Source organism: Lactuca saligna, chromosome 4 (assembly GCF_052625555.1).
Source record: "Lactuca saligna cultivar CGN05327 chromosome 4, ASM5262555v1, whole genome shotgun sequence".
NCBI lineage: Eukaryota > Viridiplantae > Streptophyta > Magnoliopsida > Asterales > Asteraceae > Lactuca > Lactuca saligna.
The window spans coordinates 29,280,532-29,300,112 of record NC_136420.1 but is presented as its reverse complement, the minus strand read 5'-3'; the positions used below and the strand labels follow the sequence as shown (position 1 = coordinate 29,300,112).

At 36.4% G+C, this 19,581-nt stretch overlaps 1 protein-coding gene across 3 annotated transcripts; it reads left to right on the top strand.

Moving 5' to 3' along the window:
* The first annotated feature begins 12,330 nt into the window (after window positions 1-12,330).
* Window positions 12,331-17,757, top strand: LOC145041457 (microtubule-associated protein 70-2-like). Of its 3 annotated transcripts, none has more exons than XM_078989533.1 (11): window positions 12,331-12,483; window positions 12,647-12,950; window positions 13,080-13,165; window positions 14,039-14,104; window positions 14,202-14,372; window positions 14,444-14,614; window positions 14,685-14,840; window positions 15,125-15,343; window positions 15,411-15,887; window positions 17,098-17,285; window positions 17,381-17,757. In XM_078989533.1, the coding sequence occupies exons 2-11, from the start codon at window positions 12,656-12,658 to the stop codon at window positions 17,427-17,429; spliced, it is 1,878 nt and encodes a 625-aa protein (XP_078845659.1). In that variant the 5' UTR covers window positions 12,331-12,483; window positions 12,647-12,655; the 3' UTR covers window positions 17,430-17,757. The 3 variants fall into 3 exon arrangements, with proteins under 3 accessions (XP_078845659.1, XP_078845658.1, XP_078845660.1); XM_078989532.1 differs by having other exon boundaries at window positions 12,333-12,483; window positions 12,601-12,950; XM_078989534.1 differs by having other exon boundaries at window positions 12,338-12,950; window positions 17,373-17,757.
* The last annotated feature ends 1,824 nt before the right edge of the window (window positions 17,758-19,581 follow it).

Sequence of the window (19,581 nt, the reverse complement as noted above, 5' to 3'; positions counted from 1 at the left end):
TGGAACATCGGTATTATCTTACTAAGCACAAGTTTTACCACAGTAACGAACATATAAACTATACTCGGTATAGTTTATGGAACACATAAACATGTATTCATTTCAAAGGATTTTCAATTATTCTACACCTAATCGTCGATATAGCTTTGTGAGGTAACGTCTTCAAGTACTTATTAAAGTGTCAACAAAAGTTTTGAACTTAATAATCAGAGTCTCCTGGAGGGAGAGGGTGAGTTTATGTATAGATCTATACGGGACTGATAATCCCGCACCTGAGCTTCTTGCAATAGCTAAGCCGACAGGCCTGTGGTGACACTGTCATGAACGATTTCGACGCCTGAAGAACGTCATGTCAGGCCACCCGTCGTATTATTATGGTTATGAGAACTCACAATTTGGTATCGAACAACATGTTTAGTGTATGAATAAGTAACCACTTCACATAGTTTTATTTAAATAATAAGGCTATAAAACATCATTTTACAAGTACCACTTGTGAATCCAAAGGGTTTTAACATAAGTAAAAATACAAAAGACTTTTCCAGCATAGAGAAAACATATATTCATAGTTTTATGTGAATTAAAACTATCTTTTTACTATTATAGTGTACTATAACATTTACACGTTTTAAGTTTAACAAATTACAACAGAAAATATAGGATTTTCTGAGAAAACATACTTACATTTTCAAGGAACAAATTGATAGTTTTCAATTACATACATGCTTATGAACTCACCACCTTAAATGTTGATACACTTTCAAAATCACTTGTATTCTCAGGGAACCGATAAGACAGGTACACCCGCAGGTTTTTGCGAAGACGGAGCCTTTAGAGTTGCGTATTTTATGATTTTGCTATATATTTTGATGTCATACATACTATGTATTAAACAAATGTAAATACTTTACCTTATCAATTTAATGGTTCTATTGCTTTGATTCCTATTATACAATTGTTGTAATACTGTACATGATGTCCTCCGCCCCCGAATGTTTCCGCTGTTCTGGTTTGGGGGTGTGACATACGACAAGACACTATATTGTCCATATTCTTCATCTCAACCCGTTGCGTTTTAGGATAAACTCATCGACTTCTTCTTCAATTTTTCCTTCTTCCTTCAAAATCCAAATTCCAAGCTTCCAAACTCTAAATTTGCTTCCTTTTCCTTCTGAGCATGTCTTTATTGCTAAAAATGAAATTTTAAATTAATTAAGCACCTTTTGTTCATTATTTGAGACAAAAACAACAAAAATTATTAAGATAATGCATGAATTTTATAACTTAATATGCCCATATCAAAATACCCCACACTTGACTTTTTCTTCCCCGTAATCAAAACTGAATTTTAACACACTAATACCACATAAGACAATCCCAACCGAACCCAGTCGTTATGCCAAAACTGCAACACATGCATTTATGTCTAATTTTTTCCTAGGGATACCCCCTAACCCTAAATGCTCACAATCTTCATAAACACTTGCCCATTTTTTCTGAACAACACTCATTTTATGCCTCCCTCCGAATCCATCCGCATAAAAATTTCTTAACCTCAAGGAATATTTGGTTAAACCGCCAAACACACATACAGAAAAATAACCTAGAAAAGAAAATTACAATAAAAATAAAAATACAAGTTTTTCTTTGAATCGTTGATACTTTGTAGCTCTTCTTCATGTCTTCATACTTGTAGATTCTTTCAAACATTTCAGCACGCTATTCTTTTACCAGACTTATTTTAATCAAACTAAAAACCTAGAAAAACATATGCTTACACAATGTGTTTTAACTTCATCCTTTATTGATTAAAGTCATTAGTCTCATGTGTAATGACTACTTAAGCTTCCCTGGATACATTTCAAGTACACGATGCTAAACATGTTGCGCCCCTCAAACTAAGCAAGGTTGTGTTTTTGTTCCACGATTTCACTAGAATAAATGGGACCACAAATGCACTATAATGTATATAGGCTCAACTAAACATTTAGGTCCTTAAAGAATCATCAAACACAATACTAGCATGGAATCTTAATTGCGTTACCAAAATTTTCTTAATTAACTTAGAAATTTTTATGTAAAATAAAAAAATAATAATAAATAAATAAATAATTAATTTTATGCCTAGAATTCTAATGTAACTAATGTAATCAACCCCCTACCCCATACTTAATTTATTAAATGTCCTCATTGCATGTTAAAACAATTAAAGAACATAAAAGTAAAAAAGAGAGAATTGGAACATACTCCCCTAGGATAGAAGTGGTGAGGTTGATATTTCTTCTTTTGATCTCCATCTTCAGCTAATTTAGGCATGGGAACAACTCATTCATTCCTTGTTTGCAATACGTCTCGTTTGGTACAGCTCTAAATATACAGGAAAAAGGTTCTTGGAATCACCTAGAGATGGACTTCATAATTGTGTATAATGCCCGCCTCAAAATCGAATCAAATCGATACTCGAAAAAAATTAACTGAGCAGAAACACGCCGATTTGTAGTTGGAAAACATGTCGTGTTGGATCGTAACTCAGGCAGAAATCACATATTTCCTCTAGAACTCACCGAGTTGTGTTATGACCTTGATGAGTTGAAGGCTCTGATTGTGAAATTTTCTTTTTTCTGCTTAACTTCTGATTTCTTGATCAAAGAGGGTATTAATGTAATGCACCTCCTCATATCTTCAGTAACGAGATTCTTTTTAATAATTGTAAACACCAGACTCAAAATATCGCTCAAAGTCTTCTAATCTCCTCGTTAACGATTTGACCCCGCACTTTAATTCCCTCACGCTTTAGCTATTCGTTCAATTCTCACCCTAACTTCTATAAGATCAAAAACACAAAACTTCATAATAAAAAGTAAAAACAACTATTAAATCTAAAGTTCCTAATTTATCTTAATTACTATAAGTTTTAAAATAACCAAACCATAGCAAATAAAAGCACACAAATCAAATAAAAATTTGTCTCAAACACTCCAACACAAATAAATTGAAAAGGATAATCAATCATCATCTTCTTCTCCTCCAGATCTACTTCCTCTTACTCCTTGTCTTTCTCTCCACAAGTCCTCCCAACATAGAATATACGTATATGGAGGATGAGAATCGGGGCATTGCATGTTCATTTGGCTCATCATAAATTCCAAGGTCATATTGGTGTGATTCACCCCATGGGCCAAATTGTTTTAAAATTACCTCATGAATAAGTTGTATGGGTCCATTAGCATTTCATCTTCAACGGGAAGCACCGGTGGCTCCTCATGCATGGTTGCGGGTCTAGGCCGAAGTCTTCTTCCTGGTTGCTTCGGAACCAAAGCTTCATCATCATCGAGGATAGAAAACTACCCCTGCCATTATCTTCCATAATTCTAGCCCTCTTGTAGAGAAGAATGTAAAATGGTCTTGTATGCATCATTGTGAGAAAATTCTCGGCCCCATTTTCAAAAATCCCGTATGACCTTGTCAACTTTGTCACGAACATGCGCCCAAAAATCCGTGATGCCTTCCTATCCTTGACTCCTCCTTCCGCCAAATACATTGCCAAGCAGTAAGGTATGTTGCAAAAGGTGTTGGGTGTGATAATGCTCCACAAGAAAAATAGATCAAGGTATAAAAAGAATCATCATCACCCCTAAATTGAATTGTGGCATTAAACTCCAGACACAGCTTGTTATAAACCAGTTCTTGTATTTGAAACAATCTTCTCCAAGCAGTATACGTAACCCTCACCCCATAATTCATAAACATTTTTGTTAGGTATGGGTTCATTGATTTAACTAACCCAACTTCCTCAAGCCATGTCCGGTTCACTTCATTTGTAATATAGAACTCTCTCCTTTTCAACTTTTCTAAATTGCTTCTCCATTCAGCCAAAGTTCTTTGTGAAACAACTTGTGGAAAATTGTACCAAGGGAGATCATTTGGTCTCTAGGAATTTGCTGACCACTTCCACCTCTCCTCGTCTTTTTTTCTACACAACAAATAACATTGGACACAAACAAATACCAACAGGATGTCAAAAATAGAATTTTAAGTAAAACTAGGCATTCTGAACAATGAACTCGCCGAGTCGTATGAACAACTCGGCGTGTTCAATGAACACTTCAAGAAATCTGTTCTTAATTGAATCCATACGACCAAACCAACTTAAAATCACTTAAGGGGTTTGTTTAGGATACTAAATCATGCATTTAATCACAAGAAAAACATGTTTAAACAACCTAATTTAACCAAAATCAAAACCCTAGAGTTTATGCCAAGTTCAAAAATCAGTTTTTTCAACTAAATCAAGCACCAAACTCATAAAAATCTTAACTTGAATGGGTTAACGTGTGAAAAACCTTACCTTTGTTGGTGAAATTTGAGTAGAACCGTAAGGAGTAGAAGATTGTTGCACTTAAGAGGAAACTCGACGAGCCTTGGGTATGGTGGGTGAAAACTGATGAATTTTTGCCCTTTTAGGGTTAAAACCCTTATTTGACTAAGTTTAAAAATCTTTATATTGTCGGAAATAAAGGGAAACACACCGAGTTGGGAGTCCCAAACACACCGTGTTGAAATGGGGTTTGAGCAAAAATCATGAAATATCGATCAAACACGACGAGTGCATAGCACATACTCGTCGAGTTGGGAGTTCCGAACAAAAAATTTATGTTTTCTCACAAAAAAATTTACCACACCCCACACTTAACCCTTGCTTGCCCTCAAGCAACATTTCAATTAATTGAAGAATAAGACTAAAAATCCTTAACAAAACACAAATAAAGTAAGAAAATAAAAGACGAAAATGAAAAGAAAGAAAAAGAAAAAGAAAGCAAACTTAAATGACGGGTTGCCTCACTCAAGCACTTCTTTTTTAGGAGTATTTAGCTAGACTCCTTCTCGGTCTACGTTGTGGTGGCTTCGAACGGAACTTCCCTCTTCACCCATTGCTCTTTCCATCTTCTTTTGTAAGCTTGTACTTTCCTTTTGTATGCCTTTTTCGAGTCTTCCTTTTTCTTTTTAGTGGCATTTTCTTCATATTTATGCTTTTTCCTTTACGTCTTTTAATAAGCTTTGTCTTCTCTTTTTCTTTATGTTGTCCCACTGTTTTCATTTCCATCTTGTCTATCTCGATCGTCTTTTTATTCACCCCTCATTGTCACTTGAAATTAAAGTTTCTTCCTCACTTTCTTCATATACTTGAGAATCGGGTGGTTAAAAAGTGAAAACTTCAAAAGTGGTAGAAACTAAGTCGCGAAGCTTGGTTCGCTTTACCTTCCTTTCTCGATACTTCTTCCAAATTCTCCATTCTTCATCCAGACTCGTTGACTCAATTTCTTCCATTTCCTGGTCAATCGTGTGCAAACCAAAGGAAGAGTTAGTGTCCTTATTGTTTGTGTCATTCCAAGCCATGGTATTCTTCGTTTCTTCAAACTCTCCTTCATGTTTGGGATAAGATCAAAATCAACCTTTACTAGTTTTTGCTTATTTTCGTCTAAAATATTTGTTTCCTTTAAAGGTTTGAGATTTAACAATGTTTCTGAACACGCCGTGTTTTTATCATCACCATGACATGTTTCTGCTTCTGAGCTTCTTGTATATTCTTTACCTACACTTCCCTCAATTAGTTTCTCCAACTATTGTAAGCCTCTTTGAGCATCAAAGTCCTCTTTTGAATAGAACATGAATTCCTTTGATTTATTTTCTTGCCAATTTGCTAGTGCCTTTTCTAACACTCCATCAATCATGTCTACCGAAGAGATCGCATCATCACTCAAACTTGAATGCTTTACCGCTTGATTGACTCCAAAGGTAACTCAATCATCTCCCACCTGGAGGGTAAGTTTGGACTCTTGCACGTATACAATAGCACAGGCGGTGTTTAGAAACGGTCTCCCAAGAATAATCGAGACTTGATGGTCCTCTTCTATATCTAGTATTATAAAATCAGCAGGGAACACTAATTTATCAACTTTGACTAGAAGATCCTTGCACATTCCCCTTGGATATGTCAGCGTCTTGTTAGCTAGATGGATTTACATATGAATGGGACTTGGTTCTGGAAGGTTTAACTTTTTGAATAATGAATATGGCATAATATTCACACTAGCTCCTGAGTCAGCTAATGAATAACTTGCAGCCAAATTCCCGAATTGACATGGAAAAGTTAAGCTCCTTGGGTCCTCCATCTTCTTTGGTAGTTTGTTCATCATAGCAGCTGAATAATTTTCGTTTAAAACGACTTCCGATACCTCCATCTTCCTTCTATTGGTGACCAGTTATTTAAGGAATCTTATATACTTTGGCTTTTGAGTTATGGATTCAATGAATGGAATGTTGATTTGTAGAGCCTTGATATGCTCTAGAAACTTCTTGTATTCTTCATTTTGTCTATCTTGGATAGCTCAACCTGGGAATGGAAAATGAGGCTTGTACGGTTTGATTGGAGGTTTATTTTTCTCTTCAGGTGAAAACAGGTCAAGTTCTTTTCCTCAACTCACCGAGCTTAGTCGTCTGTTTGCGATTCACGATTTTCTTTCTCTACTTCCTGCACCATTTTTGGCTCTTCGTTCTGAATTGGTGTCATAGGAGTGAAAAATTTCCAAACTGTGTTGTTATTTGCATTTATATGCGCCACTCTCAGGTTTTGCTTGGTGTTGCTTGGAAGTCCGCCTGGTGACCGCTCATTGATTTTCCTTACAAGTTGTCCTAGTTGCTTCTCGATGTTGAGGATCGAGGCTTGCTGATTTCTCATCAATGTTTGTTGCTCTTTCATCATTGCTTGTTTCTCTCGTATTGCCGCATCGGTTTCATTATGTCTCTTCTCAAATGCTGATGCAAATCGTGTAACAATCTCTTTAAAATCCGTCTTCCTTTCTTGAACCGACTCTTCTCTTTGATAAAACCCTCATGTCTTTGGCCTATATTTTTCCTCCTTAGCCTTCTTATACTTATCATCTGGTAGCCATTCCCTTTTAGGTTTCCGCCAATCTTCATCATACATATCCCCGGTTGAATATCAAACTTGAACTTTCTGGTTCCCGTTCTCGTCAAAGTCACAATCTTTAGTAAGGTGAGGCTTGCCACAATTTTCACACCCCACATAGATGGCGTGGATATTTTGGTCCATCTTTCTCATCCTATGATCCATACACTCCAACTTGGCCATCATTACTGCCATATCATCCGAAACTAAGTTCACTATTCCTCAAGTTGAGTCGTGTATCGGGTCATAATATTCTCTTGAGTGTTTAGAGAACTCTTCAGTCAACTCTTTTATCACCATGGGTGCCTTGTATGTGAGTGTTCCTTGGGAGTTAAGTAACTGCCTAGTTGTAACATTCATTCCATCATAAAAGATGGATACTTCTTGGTGAACGTTTAGGTCATTTTGAAGGCAGTTCATCAACAAGCCTTTGTATCTCTCCCACACCCCAAATTCCGCATTATGAGTTTCCTTGGGATTGTACTCTGATATTATCACTATTTTATGATTTGGATTTTCAGACATTATACATAGTTTTATGAGATGTTATGATTTGACAATGTTTTCCTGCGAATGTTCTAATTAAAGTAATTTATAATAATGAAATTTTTTATCGTGAAAATTAGGTTGTTACAATTTAGCCTATTAATGGTTTAGTATGGGCGGTCTGTCAGGGAGTCAGACCAATTTGAGATTTTAGATTTCAGGATGTGTAGATGTGATTATTCTGCATGGTTATTTTGTAAGGGATTGTTTTGGGCTGAGAAAGGACTCGTTCATCTTTAAGTTGGGGATCCCTGCTAGGGTTGGTTTCAGTTGCTTTGGGAAGGCTGGGGTATGTTCAGGGTTGTGGTTGTGTTGCTCAGGTTGTCAAGGCATATCGGGGATGGTAAGAAATCTAATTTAACTGGGGGGGGGGGGGGGGGGAGTTGTAACGCCCTGGTCCAAATTGTTTCTCATTTGGAGGCAGATGATGTAATTTGGATGATTCGGGTGTTCGGTTTGTGGTTTTGAGCCAAGGGGTATTTCAATAAAGTTTTAGTCCAGGTTTTATGGAATTAGGTTCTCGTTCTGGAAATTCTATGGCAGGTATGGGTTGATAGAAGCATAGCTCTTCTCGTTACCTTTGCGTGGATATAAGGATCATCAGAATCATATTTATAATGAAGAAGTTATGCCCTTCAGAGTGTTTTAGGGTTTAAGAGGAAACCCTAGTACAAGGGTCGTAAATAAGTAGTATGCGGGGTGTACTGGTGCGAAGTGTAGTATACGACGCGTACTTTGGTGTACACTTAGCGTACTGCAAAGGATGAATCGGGAGTGTGAGGCCTCGTATGCTGGGCGTACAAGGATTACACGGGGCGTACGAGGAATAGTGGAAACCCTAATTTTAAGTGTGTGTACCCTATTTAAGCATCTTAAGTCTTTAGGGTTAGCCTCTTTACGAGCCCCCAAGCCTTCTAAAACACTAAATCCACCCTTAGCCTCCATGAATGTGCATTTGACCTCTTGAGGTGAATTTGGTGTTGTTTTGCCCATTTTAAAGAGATTGAAGAAGGATGAAGGTTCATAGCTTGGTGGGGAATTTAGAGATCCAGAATCAATCATCACCTTGCAAGACCCTTAGAGGTATCAAGTTCAAATATTGACTTGTTAAGGCTTAGATCTATTATTGTCATGATTTTCATGCTTTTGGGGTCCCTTTTGGGTTGATTGAAGAGTTAAGTTGTTTGAAGGACTTATTCTTTTGGATCTGAGTTGTTATGAGGTTCTTATGCATAAAGGTGCAAGCTTTATAAGGTTTAAGGTCACATGCATGTGTTAAGTCACCCAATAAGTCCTTTAGAGCTTTAAGAGATTCATTTAGTCATGCATGAACGTAAAGTTAGCAACTTTATTGGATTATCCAGCTCAAGGAAGACAGGTTTATGTTTTGAATCAATGTCTTAATGGATTAAGGAAGAAAAATGAGTTTGGGCTGACTGGAGGAGTACGTTGGGCATACAAGCCCGTACGCTCAGTGTACAAGCCCAAAAGTCAGTACACTTAGTGTACAAGCTGAGTACGCTCCGTGTACTCAGCAGTGATGGATTTCAGTGTTTGGGCTTCGGTTTAGGCCATCTTTTGGGCTTATTTGTTTTGGTCCCTATTGGCCCATTGGGTTTTGGACTAAGATTTATTTGTGGAAGCACACTATGGGATTTGGGCCTAATAAATTGGGCCATATTTGGGCCTTGGGTGTTTAATTGTAATTTTAGGCTTTTGGATTGTTGAATTGGGTCTTGGATTTGGGCTAAGTTATGAAAAGGGTAAAAAGATCTTTTACCCTAGTTTGGACACTTAGTATGGGATTATTGATGGATTATTAAGTTGTGATTAGTAGCACGGGATTCTTGCTAGCTAGCAGCTAGAGATTCTTTCTGTGAGATTCGACATTGCAAGGTGAGTTTCTCACTGTGTTTTAGCAGGTCGAAGGCACCAATGTTGGCCCATGGTTGATATGTTAGTATGCTAGATGTCTATGTGACACTTGCACGTGCTATGTATGATATGCTTACCAAGCAATGTCCGATGCCAGGTAGGACCTGATGACTATATTGTATGCTAGTTATCAGTATGTGCCTTTATGCTTACCGGGCGAGGCCCAATGTCGGGCGACGCTTGATGACTGTATGTTACGCTATGGTATTTGTGATTATTACATGTGCTAGTAAGATTATAAGTTTATATTATTAGGTTTGTATCGGGCGGGTCACAATATCAGATGGGGCCCGAGGCAGAATGGAACTCGATACCGGGTGATGCCCGATGGAAGGCGGGGGCCTAGTATGGATTTATGTATGTATTGTATGTGGTATCTTGGGGAACCTACCAAACCTTGTGCTGATGCTTTTTAGTTTATGTTTGAAGTGTTTCTGGTTTCAAAATTAGGAGCTCGGGATGATTGCAGGGCACACACCACCTCGTTCCACATTTTGTGATTTACTCTGATTTTATAGATCGATTAATACACTTGTTTTATTGGGATTGTATTGTTGATGTTTTTGGAATAATTATTTTACTAAATTAAAATGAAATTTTTGGGTCTTTTATTTGGGTGGTTGAATACAACCATTTCCTCTTGGATCGATCCCCCTTTTTACAACTATATTATGTTTTATTTGCAAGCAAAAATGTGTAATTTGCTTGGTGGACTTGACATTGCACCAAGTTTTGGCGCTGTTGTCGAGGATATTGGTTTATTGTTATTTGATTGTTTATGACTAGGTCTACAAGAATGGGTGAACTACTCTACAATCCCGAGATTAAAAAAGAAGCAAACAACTTAAAAAAGATAGACAAGCAAGCGAAAAAACAAAAACTCATTCAAGCTTTTTCTTCTCAACAAGTGAGCATAGAAGAACAAGTTCATACTTCAAGTGATACAGACACCGAACTGAGTCGTCCAATTATTGGTCATTTATTTGAAGACATTCCATTTGAAAACTACATAGCCATGAATCAAACTCCACCTCATAATCCCAACCCACACAATCAAGATGCCAATACCCTACCCCAACAAAGACAACCTCAACACCAATTACCTCTCATAGACATGCCACCCCTTGGAATTATGAGAACCTAACCTACCCCTACTAGCAAAATCAACCAAATTACCAACAACCACAACCACGAAACCAAAATCTCCTTTTAGTTTAATTGTAGTTAGTTAGTTTTAATGGATTGCATTGGTGATTAAATACAACCATTTCCCCATAGATTGATCCCCCTTTTTACTACTATATTATGTTTTATTTGCAAGCAAAAGGGCATAATTTTCTTGGTGGACTTGACATCCCACCAATAAATTTGGTCCACCCGCATTTTGGATTTCCGCACAAAGCTAGTGACGGGTTTTATACAAACAAATAGAAAACCCTAATATGCATCTAATAATCGAAATCAAAAAAGATTAGATCACATACCTTTGTTGTTATATAGTAATAACAACCAATTCTTGAAGGTCCTTTGCTATTGAGAACAAGTACCACAAGTGTAGTACATCTAATCTAATGGCTCACAAACACACTAGGGCACTCTTTCAAAAAAACACACTAGGACAAGAGGATGATTACGAGAGAGAGGAGAAAGAGTGAATAGCTCCAAAAATCGGCTCTTCTGGGTTTCCCGAGGGGGTAGCCGAATTCAAGAGCCAAGGGCTCTATTTATACTTAAAGCTAGCTAGGGTTTTAAGGTGGAAACCCTAATTCCTTAGCTTAGGGCCTAAACAAGTCCATGGATCCCTTCCTTAGGGCTTGGAAGAAAATCTCTAGATCCTTCTAGGGATTTTCATCCCTCCCTAAAAAGGGTGATCCAATGGCCCAAAACCCCACATATCAAATATTGACAAAACAACCCCTGCACTTTCAGTCCGTTCATTTAATCCCAAAAATAATTCTAAAATAATTTCTCATTAAAAATTTATTAATAATATGATTTCTAATTAATATATTATTCTTATAATATATTAATAAATCATATTTATGCTCCAATTTATTATTCTAAATAATAAAATCAGCCTTTCTCTCCAATAGTCATATTGTGTGAAATTCCGGAGTTTTTCTTTTCTTTCCGAAATCTAAAATTTTAGTCCGAAATCCAGAATGTCATTCCGAAGTTAGTAAAAAAAATGTTTTTTCTTAGTTCAGAATACCTCATTCTGGATAAAATGGTTCTTTTTATAAAAAATTAAGTTATTTTTTTCTTCCAAATCCACATTAAAAAATAGTCAGATTATTTTTTTTAACGGCAAATATAAATATATAATTTACTCCTAAACTAACACTTCAATTCTATTTATGTCCGTGACGAGACTTGAATTATCGGTCTCAAAAAGAAAAAACATCACCTGATATTGTTGAGACAAGAAGCTTTTTGATAATTATAAACATAAAAATAGAGATATCAAAGGTACATAAAACCATTTAACTAATAATTTTATTATATATATATATATATATATATATATATATATATATATATATATATATATATATATATATATATATATATATATATATATATATATATAAACTTGGGTTTTTTTTTTCTCTTTCATTTTTTGCCACCGAACTTCTATTTTTCATTATTATTCGGGTAAAAATCAAGTGATAAATGAAATGTTATTTATTGAATGTATCAAAATTGGATTGAAGTGCGAATTAAGTATCTTATTTTAATGAAAAGAAGAAGTTAAAAACTAGTTTGTCATTATATAAATATATATAATATATTATTAATAATAAAATTAATTTTGAAAGTATGTTTAGTTTAAAACTTTAGAGAGAAAAAATGTGATTTATTTTCTAATTGTTTTTTTCACGCCAAATCACAAGGAACACGAACAGCTAAACACACGCACAATTTTAGAGAGAGAAAACACTTTTAGAAAAATCTTAAGACAGTGAGACGATGCAGATTTAAATGGAGACAAGTAGTCTAGAGTGACAAAACTTCAAACCATTTTCCTCCAGGTTATGCTCTTTTTCTTCTCTCTCTTCGCTACACCCATCTAGATTCGTGAAAATATATATATATTTACACACATCTACTGCGGTGTGTTTGTATCTGAGATTTGAGAAACCCTATAGGATAACGGATTTGATTTGGAGCCGATTGATGCTTGATTGAGTTCAGATCCGAGTGATGGAGGAGGTATCCGTGGAAGGTGATGTGATTGGAATGACGGACTCGCCGGAAGTTTTGTATCGTGGAGAATACAACGGTGGCAATGTACGGCCTCCGACTAGTGATACGACGCCGTTGACGGTGTCGGGATCTTTTAAGGATTGGGGAGGAGGAGGAGGGAGAGGTTCGGGTAGTTCTAGTCGTAGGAGAGGTACAGTGAGGCCGAGCTTAGACGCTGATGAGTTTATAAATCTGCTCCACGGTTCGGATCCGGTGAAGGTCGAGCTCAATCGGTTGGAAAATGAAGTCAGAGGTGATTAATGCAAAATGATCTGATTGATTAATTGAATCCTTTTGGTTGTTTGAATGTTGATATTTTCTCTTCTTTTTCACTGTTTAACTAGATAAGGTTTTACTTGATTTTCCTTTTCTTCTTTTACAGATAAGGATCGTGAATTGAGCGAATCACAAGCCGAGATCAAAGCGCTCAGGCTCTCCGAACGCCTGAGAGAAAAAGCTGTTGAAGAGGTATTATTTTTTGAATTGTGTGTGTTCATCAATGATTTCGTACTTTTCTAGGTATAATTAACTAGATATGTAGTTCTGATTTACTTTTTTAACCTCAACAGTTTCAATTTGAATGCATATCCGGTGTTGATGTCATAGTTTTTAAACTTTTGTACCTTCAATCTGCAATTTCATTGACTAGGAATCAGGATGATGTTAATGGGTATTTTGTTTATTTCTTTATTTGTTTCTTTGTTTCCATTGAAAGATGTATTTATTACTAGTTACAAGCTTGATTTGCTTTTATTTTTTCAGTATATTTTCCTTTTATTAATTTGCAAAATTATCGGATACTTCTCATTTTTTTTTTTCAAACTTATTCTTTATGTGAGGTGTATATATATATATATATATATATATATATATATATATATATATATATATATATATATATATATATATATATATATATATATATGCTGATATTGTCCATGGAGAAAAAAGTATGCAATGTCATTTTCTGAGGTACTCACTATTTGGTACTTAGTCTATTTCATGAGTTAGAAATAGAACATGGTCTTGCTGTTTTCATGTCCCTATTTTTGTGGTTCTTCTATTTAGATATAAATCCATATATCATCAAACATACCAAATCTATGTGTCATTTCCTTTGTCTGGGCTCATGACAATGAGAGGTGAATTTTCTTATTTCCTATTTTCTCTGTTTCCATATTGTGTTTTGATTGTGAAAAATTTTGTGGGACAAATTTCTTATTGTCATGTCATTGACTTTTGTCTAACGTATCAGTTTCCTCCCATTTGAAATGTACTTTTTTAGTAGATTAGTCTAATCACTAATGTATAATTTTTTGCTTTTGAACCTGTATAATGTAGCTAACTGAAGAGTTGTCAAAAGTGGATGAGAAGCTAAAGCTGACTGAATCTCTTCTGGAAAGCAAGGTAACGACTTAAAGTCTTAAACTACTTCCACCATCACCCATCTGTAATCTTTTCATTACAACATTAAATACCTAAAATACCCTTTTTGGTTCTGTAGAATCTTGAAATCAAGAAAATCAACGATGAGAAGAAAGCATCAATGGCAGCTCAATTTGCAGCAGAAGCCACTTTACGAAGGGTTCATGCAGCCCAAAAAGATGATGATATGCCTCCAATTGAAGCCATTCTTGCACCTTTGGAAGCTGAGCTCAAGTTGGCTAGACAAGAGGTAGAAAATTTCTATCTTTTGAGATGGGTAGGAAAGATTTGAAATTACATTGTTGCCCTTTTGGATTTCAGATTGCAAAGCTACAAGATGACAACAAAGCATTAGATCGGTTGACTAAATCAAAAGAGGCTGCTTTACTTGAAGCTGAGAGAACAGTGCAGATTGCATTGGCAAAAGCATCCATGGTTGATGATCTTCAGAATAAGAATCAGGAGTTGATGAAACAAATAGAAATTTGCCAGGTATCACAATCATACAATTCTTTGTTATTCCATTCCATACCAAACAAATCCTAATTTATTTATTCAACAGGAAGAAAACAAAATTTTGGATAAGATGCATCGCCAAAAAGTTGCTGAGGTGGAAAAACTTACGCAAACTGTCCGCGAGCTCGAAGAGGCTGTCCTTGCTGGCGGTGCAGCTGCAAACGCTGTCAGAGACTATCAACGCAAAGTTCAAGAAATGAATGTAAAATCATAACACAATTCCATTATCTAATTAATTAAAGTTTATACATGACACAACAGGTTGCACTGTGTACTTTCTTTTGTCCTGCCCAAAAAGGTGGGACAGGCTTTTTGTCACATTGACATCAGTCCCAGTCTCTGTGGACACTAATGTCAATCTGACAAAAGTAACGACTTTCTGTCCTACCTAAAAAAGGTGGGACATAACAAATACTGTACAACTTGTTCTGTCTTGTCCTGTTTTGTATTGTATCTGAGGATATATTTTGTGGTTTTTTTTAATAGGAGGAACGAAAAACTCTAGACAGAGAGTTGGCTCGTGCAAAAGTTACAGCGAATAGAGTGGCGACAGTTGTCGCCAACGAATGGAAAGATGCTAATGACAAAGTCATGCCAGTCAAACAATGGCTTGAAGAAAGAAGATTCTTACAAAGCGAGATGCAACAATTGCGCGATAAGCTAGCGATAACCGATCGTGCTGCAAAATCCGAAGCACAATTAAAAGTAATATTTTTCTTCATTATTTTTTTTTAATAAAATTATTAACTCTTTCGATAAAAAAACTATATAGGAAAAATATCAACTGCGACTCAGGGTTCTAGAAGATACATTAAGATCACCAAATGCTATATGTTCTTCACGTCGCCAATCGCTAGGTGGAGCTGACAATTTTACGAAATTGACCTCGAATGGTTTTTTACCGAAAAGGTCGCCGTCTTTCCAAATAAGGTCAACGCTTCCTTCCGGTTCGAGTTCGGTGTTGCGACATGCGAAAGGGACGTCGAAGTCATTTGACGGTGGGACGCGATCGCTTGACAGGGGTAAACTTGTCAATAGTGGCGGAAATAGTCCTACTTTTAATAATAACATTGTACAATCGTGTGATGAGGCAAAAGACGGGGATACCCCTGATGAAAAACCGTGTGATTTTACGGAAGATAGTGTCCCCGGGTTGCTGTATGATTTGTTGCAAAAGGAAGTTATTGGTTTGAGGAAGGCTGTTTATGAAAAGGATCAGAGTCTCAAAGACAAAGATGATGCAATTGAGGTTTGTATTTTCTCTATTCTTTTTTTGAGTGGAAACTAGGGATGAGATTTAGAACCGGAAACCGAACCGGAACCGTTAGAACCGGAATATATAAAACCGGTTCCGGTTCCGGGTTTAAAAATTGGCTTTATCCGGGTTCCGGGTAATCCGGGTTTGGGTCCATCGGGTCCGGGTAAAACGGGTCCAAAAAACCGGAACCGGTGTTTGGAACCGGAACCACTTTTAGGGCCGGAACCGGTTTTTGTGAAACGTTTAAAAGATGCATATCTCATTCGTTTCAACTCCGATTCACATGCGGTTTTTTCCAACATGTAGATTAGAGTTTGTACATGTTTTTAGACTATAAATTTGCCATTTTTAGTTTAATATTCATTGACTTACAGTCCCCCAAAGTCGAGATATCAAAGCTGGAAGTTTTTAGTTTTTTTGTTTTTTTGTATTCGGTGAAAGTTTTAAAACATGCATATCTAATTCGTTTGAAGTCGGATTGATATGTGGTTTTTTGCAACTTGTAGTTTACAGTTTGTACATGAGTTTAGACTTTAATTTTGTCATTTTTGGTTTAACATTCAATGATTTACAGTCCTCCAAATTCGGGATATCAAAACTGAAAATTTTCAACTTTTCAGCAATTTGTTTTTGTACTTTGTATTATGTGAAAATGTTAACACATGCATATCTGATTCGTTTAAAGTCGGATTGACATGCGGTTTTTTCCAGAGTGTATTTTAGAGTTTGTACATGATTTTAGACTATAATTTTGTTAATTTTAGTTTCTTATTCAATGAGTTACAGTCTCCCAAAGTCGGGATATCAATATGAAAATTTTCAACGTTTAATCCGCTAAGTAGTAAGCAATTACCAAAAAATTCTGGTTTTTTCGGGTTTTCCGGTTTTTCCGGTTCTAAACCCACTTTATCTGGTTCCATCCTACCCACTTTATTGTTTCCGGGTTTTCCGGTTCTAGACCCACTTTACCCGGAACCGTACCCGGAACCGGTTCCTATATACCGGTCCGGTTTCCGGTTCTACAAAATCTCATTAACTGGTTCCGGGTTTTCCGGGTCCGGGTCCATCCGGTCCGGGTTTGGACCCACTTTCATCCCTAGTGGAAACTACAAAAAAAAAAAAAAAAAAAAAACATTAAAGTTGGAGTTATCATGCGATTTTGATACCAAAATGTTCATTTGCTTAATAATATGTTTTGTAGATGTTGGCGAAAAAAGTGGATACACTAACAAAGGCTATGGAGGTGGAAGCTAAAAAGATGAGGCGGGAGGTGGCGGCAATGGAGAAGGAAGTGGCGGCTATGCGACTTGATAAGGAACAGGATATCAGGGCAAAACGGATGGGAAACACCAAAGCTCCAGTCAACACCTCTCAGCTACTTCCATCCAGGTATGATTGATTTACATATATTTTTCGCATTATTATTATTATTTTTTAAATTTTTTATAAAATAAGTGTGTTTGATCTTTCATGTAGGAATATAGGACGAGGGGGGTTAAACCGGAGCTCCCAATAATAAAAAACGATGAATGAATTTAGTTGAGATTGTGGCATGTAAGTAAGCATATACTGAAGCCTTGGTTTGGTTGTTAAGATGAGATAAGTGTGGTGGGGGTGGGGGGTTGAAAGTGAGCTAACCTTTTTTTTTTTTGACAATTTATTTGAGGGTGTGTATAGGGTAGTAGGTGGTGCTTTGTATTGTGGTTAGTGTGATTGTGATGAAAAAAACAAAGAGGTCTCTGGTTTTTTAGTATTGTTTTTCTTTGTTAGTGTGATTGTTTTTTTCTGAATCTGACATAAAGTAATTTTGCGGACCTTTTGCATCGCGAATTATTTAATGACAACATATATGTTTCGTGAATTGCTCTATAAATAAATCTCTAGCATCAATAAACTGTCAAACTAGACTATTAAAAAGTATGATTATTCAAAATCAGTCGCTAGCTCTAACAAAATCTTATGATTCTGGCTCACATTTAATTGTTAACGAATTGCTCTCTTGCACACACTGTCGCTTCAATACAGGCTCCACATCGCTCTCCTCTTTAACTTGAACAGAAAATTTTCCTCCATTTATTGTTGCTAAATAGGAAGAGAATGTGGACAAGAGGCGATGATTCCTGCTTTTCCTCAACTCAACTACCTTCTTTTTAATCCATACCATAATAGCCTCCCTCCTACACTCATCCTTCATGAACTCTGTCTTATGCAAAGAAATTGCATGCTTCTCGTATCTAGCTTTGGCATAACGCAAAAGGTCATTAGTTATCTTTATAGGCATCTCCTCCTCGCATTCTATACTATACAACCTCATGCACTCCTTACCCACCGTGCAAATGTTAGCTGTAACATGATCAGCAGCAGGTTTCATGGAAGCCTCGAGAGCCATGAGTTCACTTACAAAACTCAGCCCCTTGAATCTCCACTTAGTCTTTGATAGCTTTCTTCTTAGAAGCCAATTCCTTCAACTGATGATTCAAAGCACACACCAAACGAAAATCAACCGATGTCTCAATTTCCATCTTCTGAAATTGAATATCCTCGTTGAGTAACACCATCGCCTTCTCCCCATAACCCAATTCCAATTCATTGAACTGTTCATCAACCAAATCATTCATCCTTTTTCGCTTGCAAACATGACGAGTCTCTTTGATGAATGCCTTTCCGTTACACGTCTGCAACCAAGTACAATAGTTGAACATCTGAATCAGGGTGCAAGTAGTTTCTGTTTCCCAATAGTTTTCTGTCTTCCCTTTCTGAATGAGCTTCTTGAATACACGTGGGTTTTGGTTTGATTTGCGTGTGAGATTCTTCACTTTTTTCACAAACATTTCAATGGGGATAAAGTTTTGACAAATGGCATGCCTTGTCCAAGAAGCGATTCGGAACCCCTCGTGGGCAAGAGGCACGAGGGTTTCGATCAGCTTCGCATGCCAACCGATGTATTTGATATGGTTGTGATTCGTAAGGGGTAGGGTACTTGAGGGTGACATATTGATCTGAAATACCTAAAACATACAACAACAATAACAGTAGCGACAAGATAATCAAAACGTATCAAGGTAGAAGCAAAACAAGTTGTCCTCCAAAAATAATGGAAACATGCACCTACTAGAATTGGTTTTGCAAATTGCAATTACACACACACATTATGTCATTCTAGCTACCTTTTGGTTTCCAATCACGTACACAACACAAGTAGAAAATCAACTAACCGATGGAATGTATTCAATGTCATGTTACCAGATCTAGCAAAGATGATTTACCTGATATGGCTGAACACTTGGTGAGGGTTTCCAAATAGATTCGTGAGAGCCAATCAGCCAAGAATGAAGAAACAATACACAGATCACGAACCACACGCTTTTTTTTGTAAGAGGAAAAGGTTAACCCTAAACTAAAATTTTATCCAAACTATCTATTAAAGGAAAACACTATATAATAAATTACTATCTTTTCAACATCTCCCTATCTAATAAACAAAACCATTCTCCACACGTGTCCACTCAAAACCACTCATTTCATACAAAGTAAAATACCAATTTTCCCCCTATTTTATTTCACGGTATTGTCCTTTTCTTTCAACTTCTTCCCATGATTTTTTCTCAGTTCCTTCCTAAAGATCGGGAATTCAAAATACACCTGATTGTTTTGCCCCAATTTCACCCGCATCCCCTAAATATCG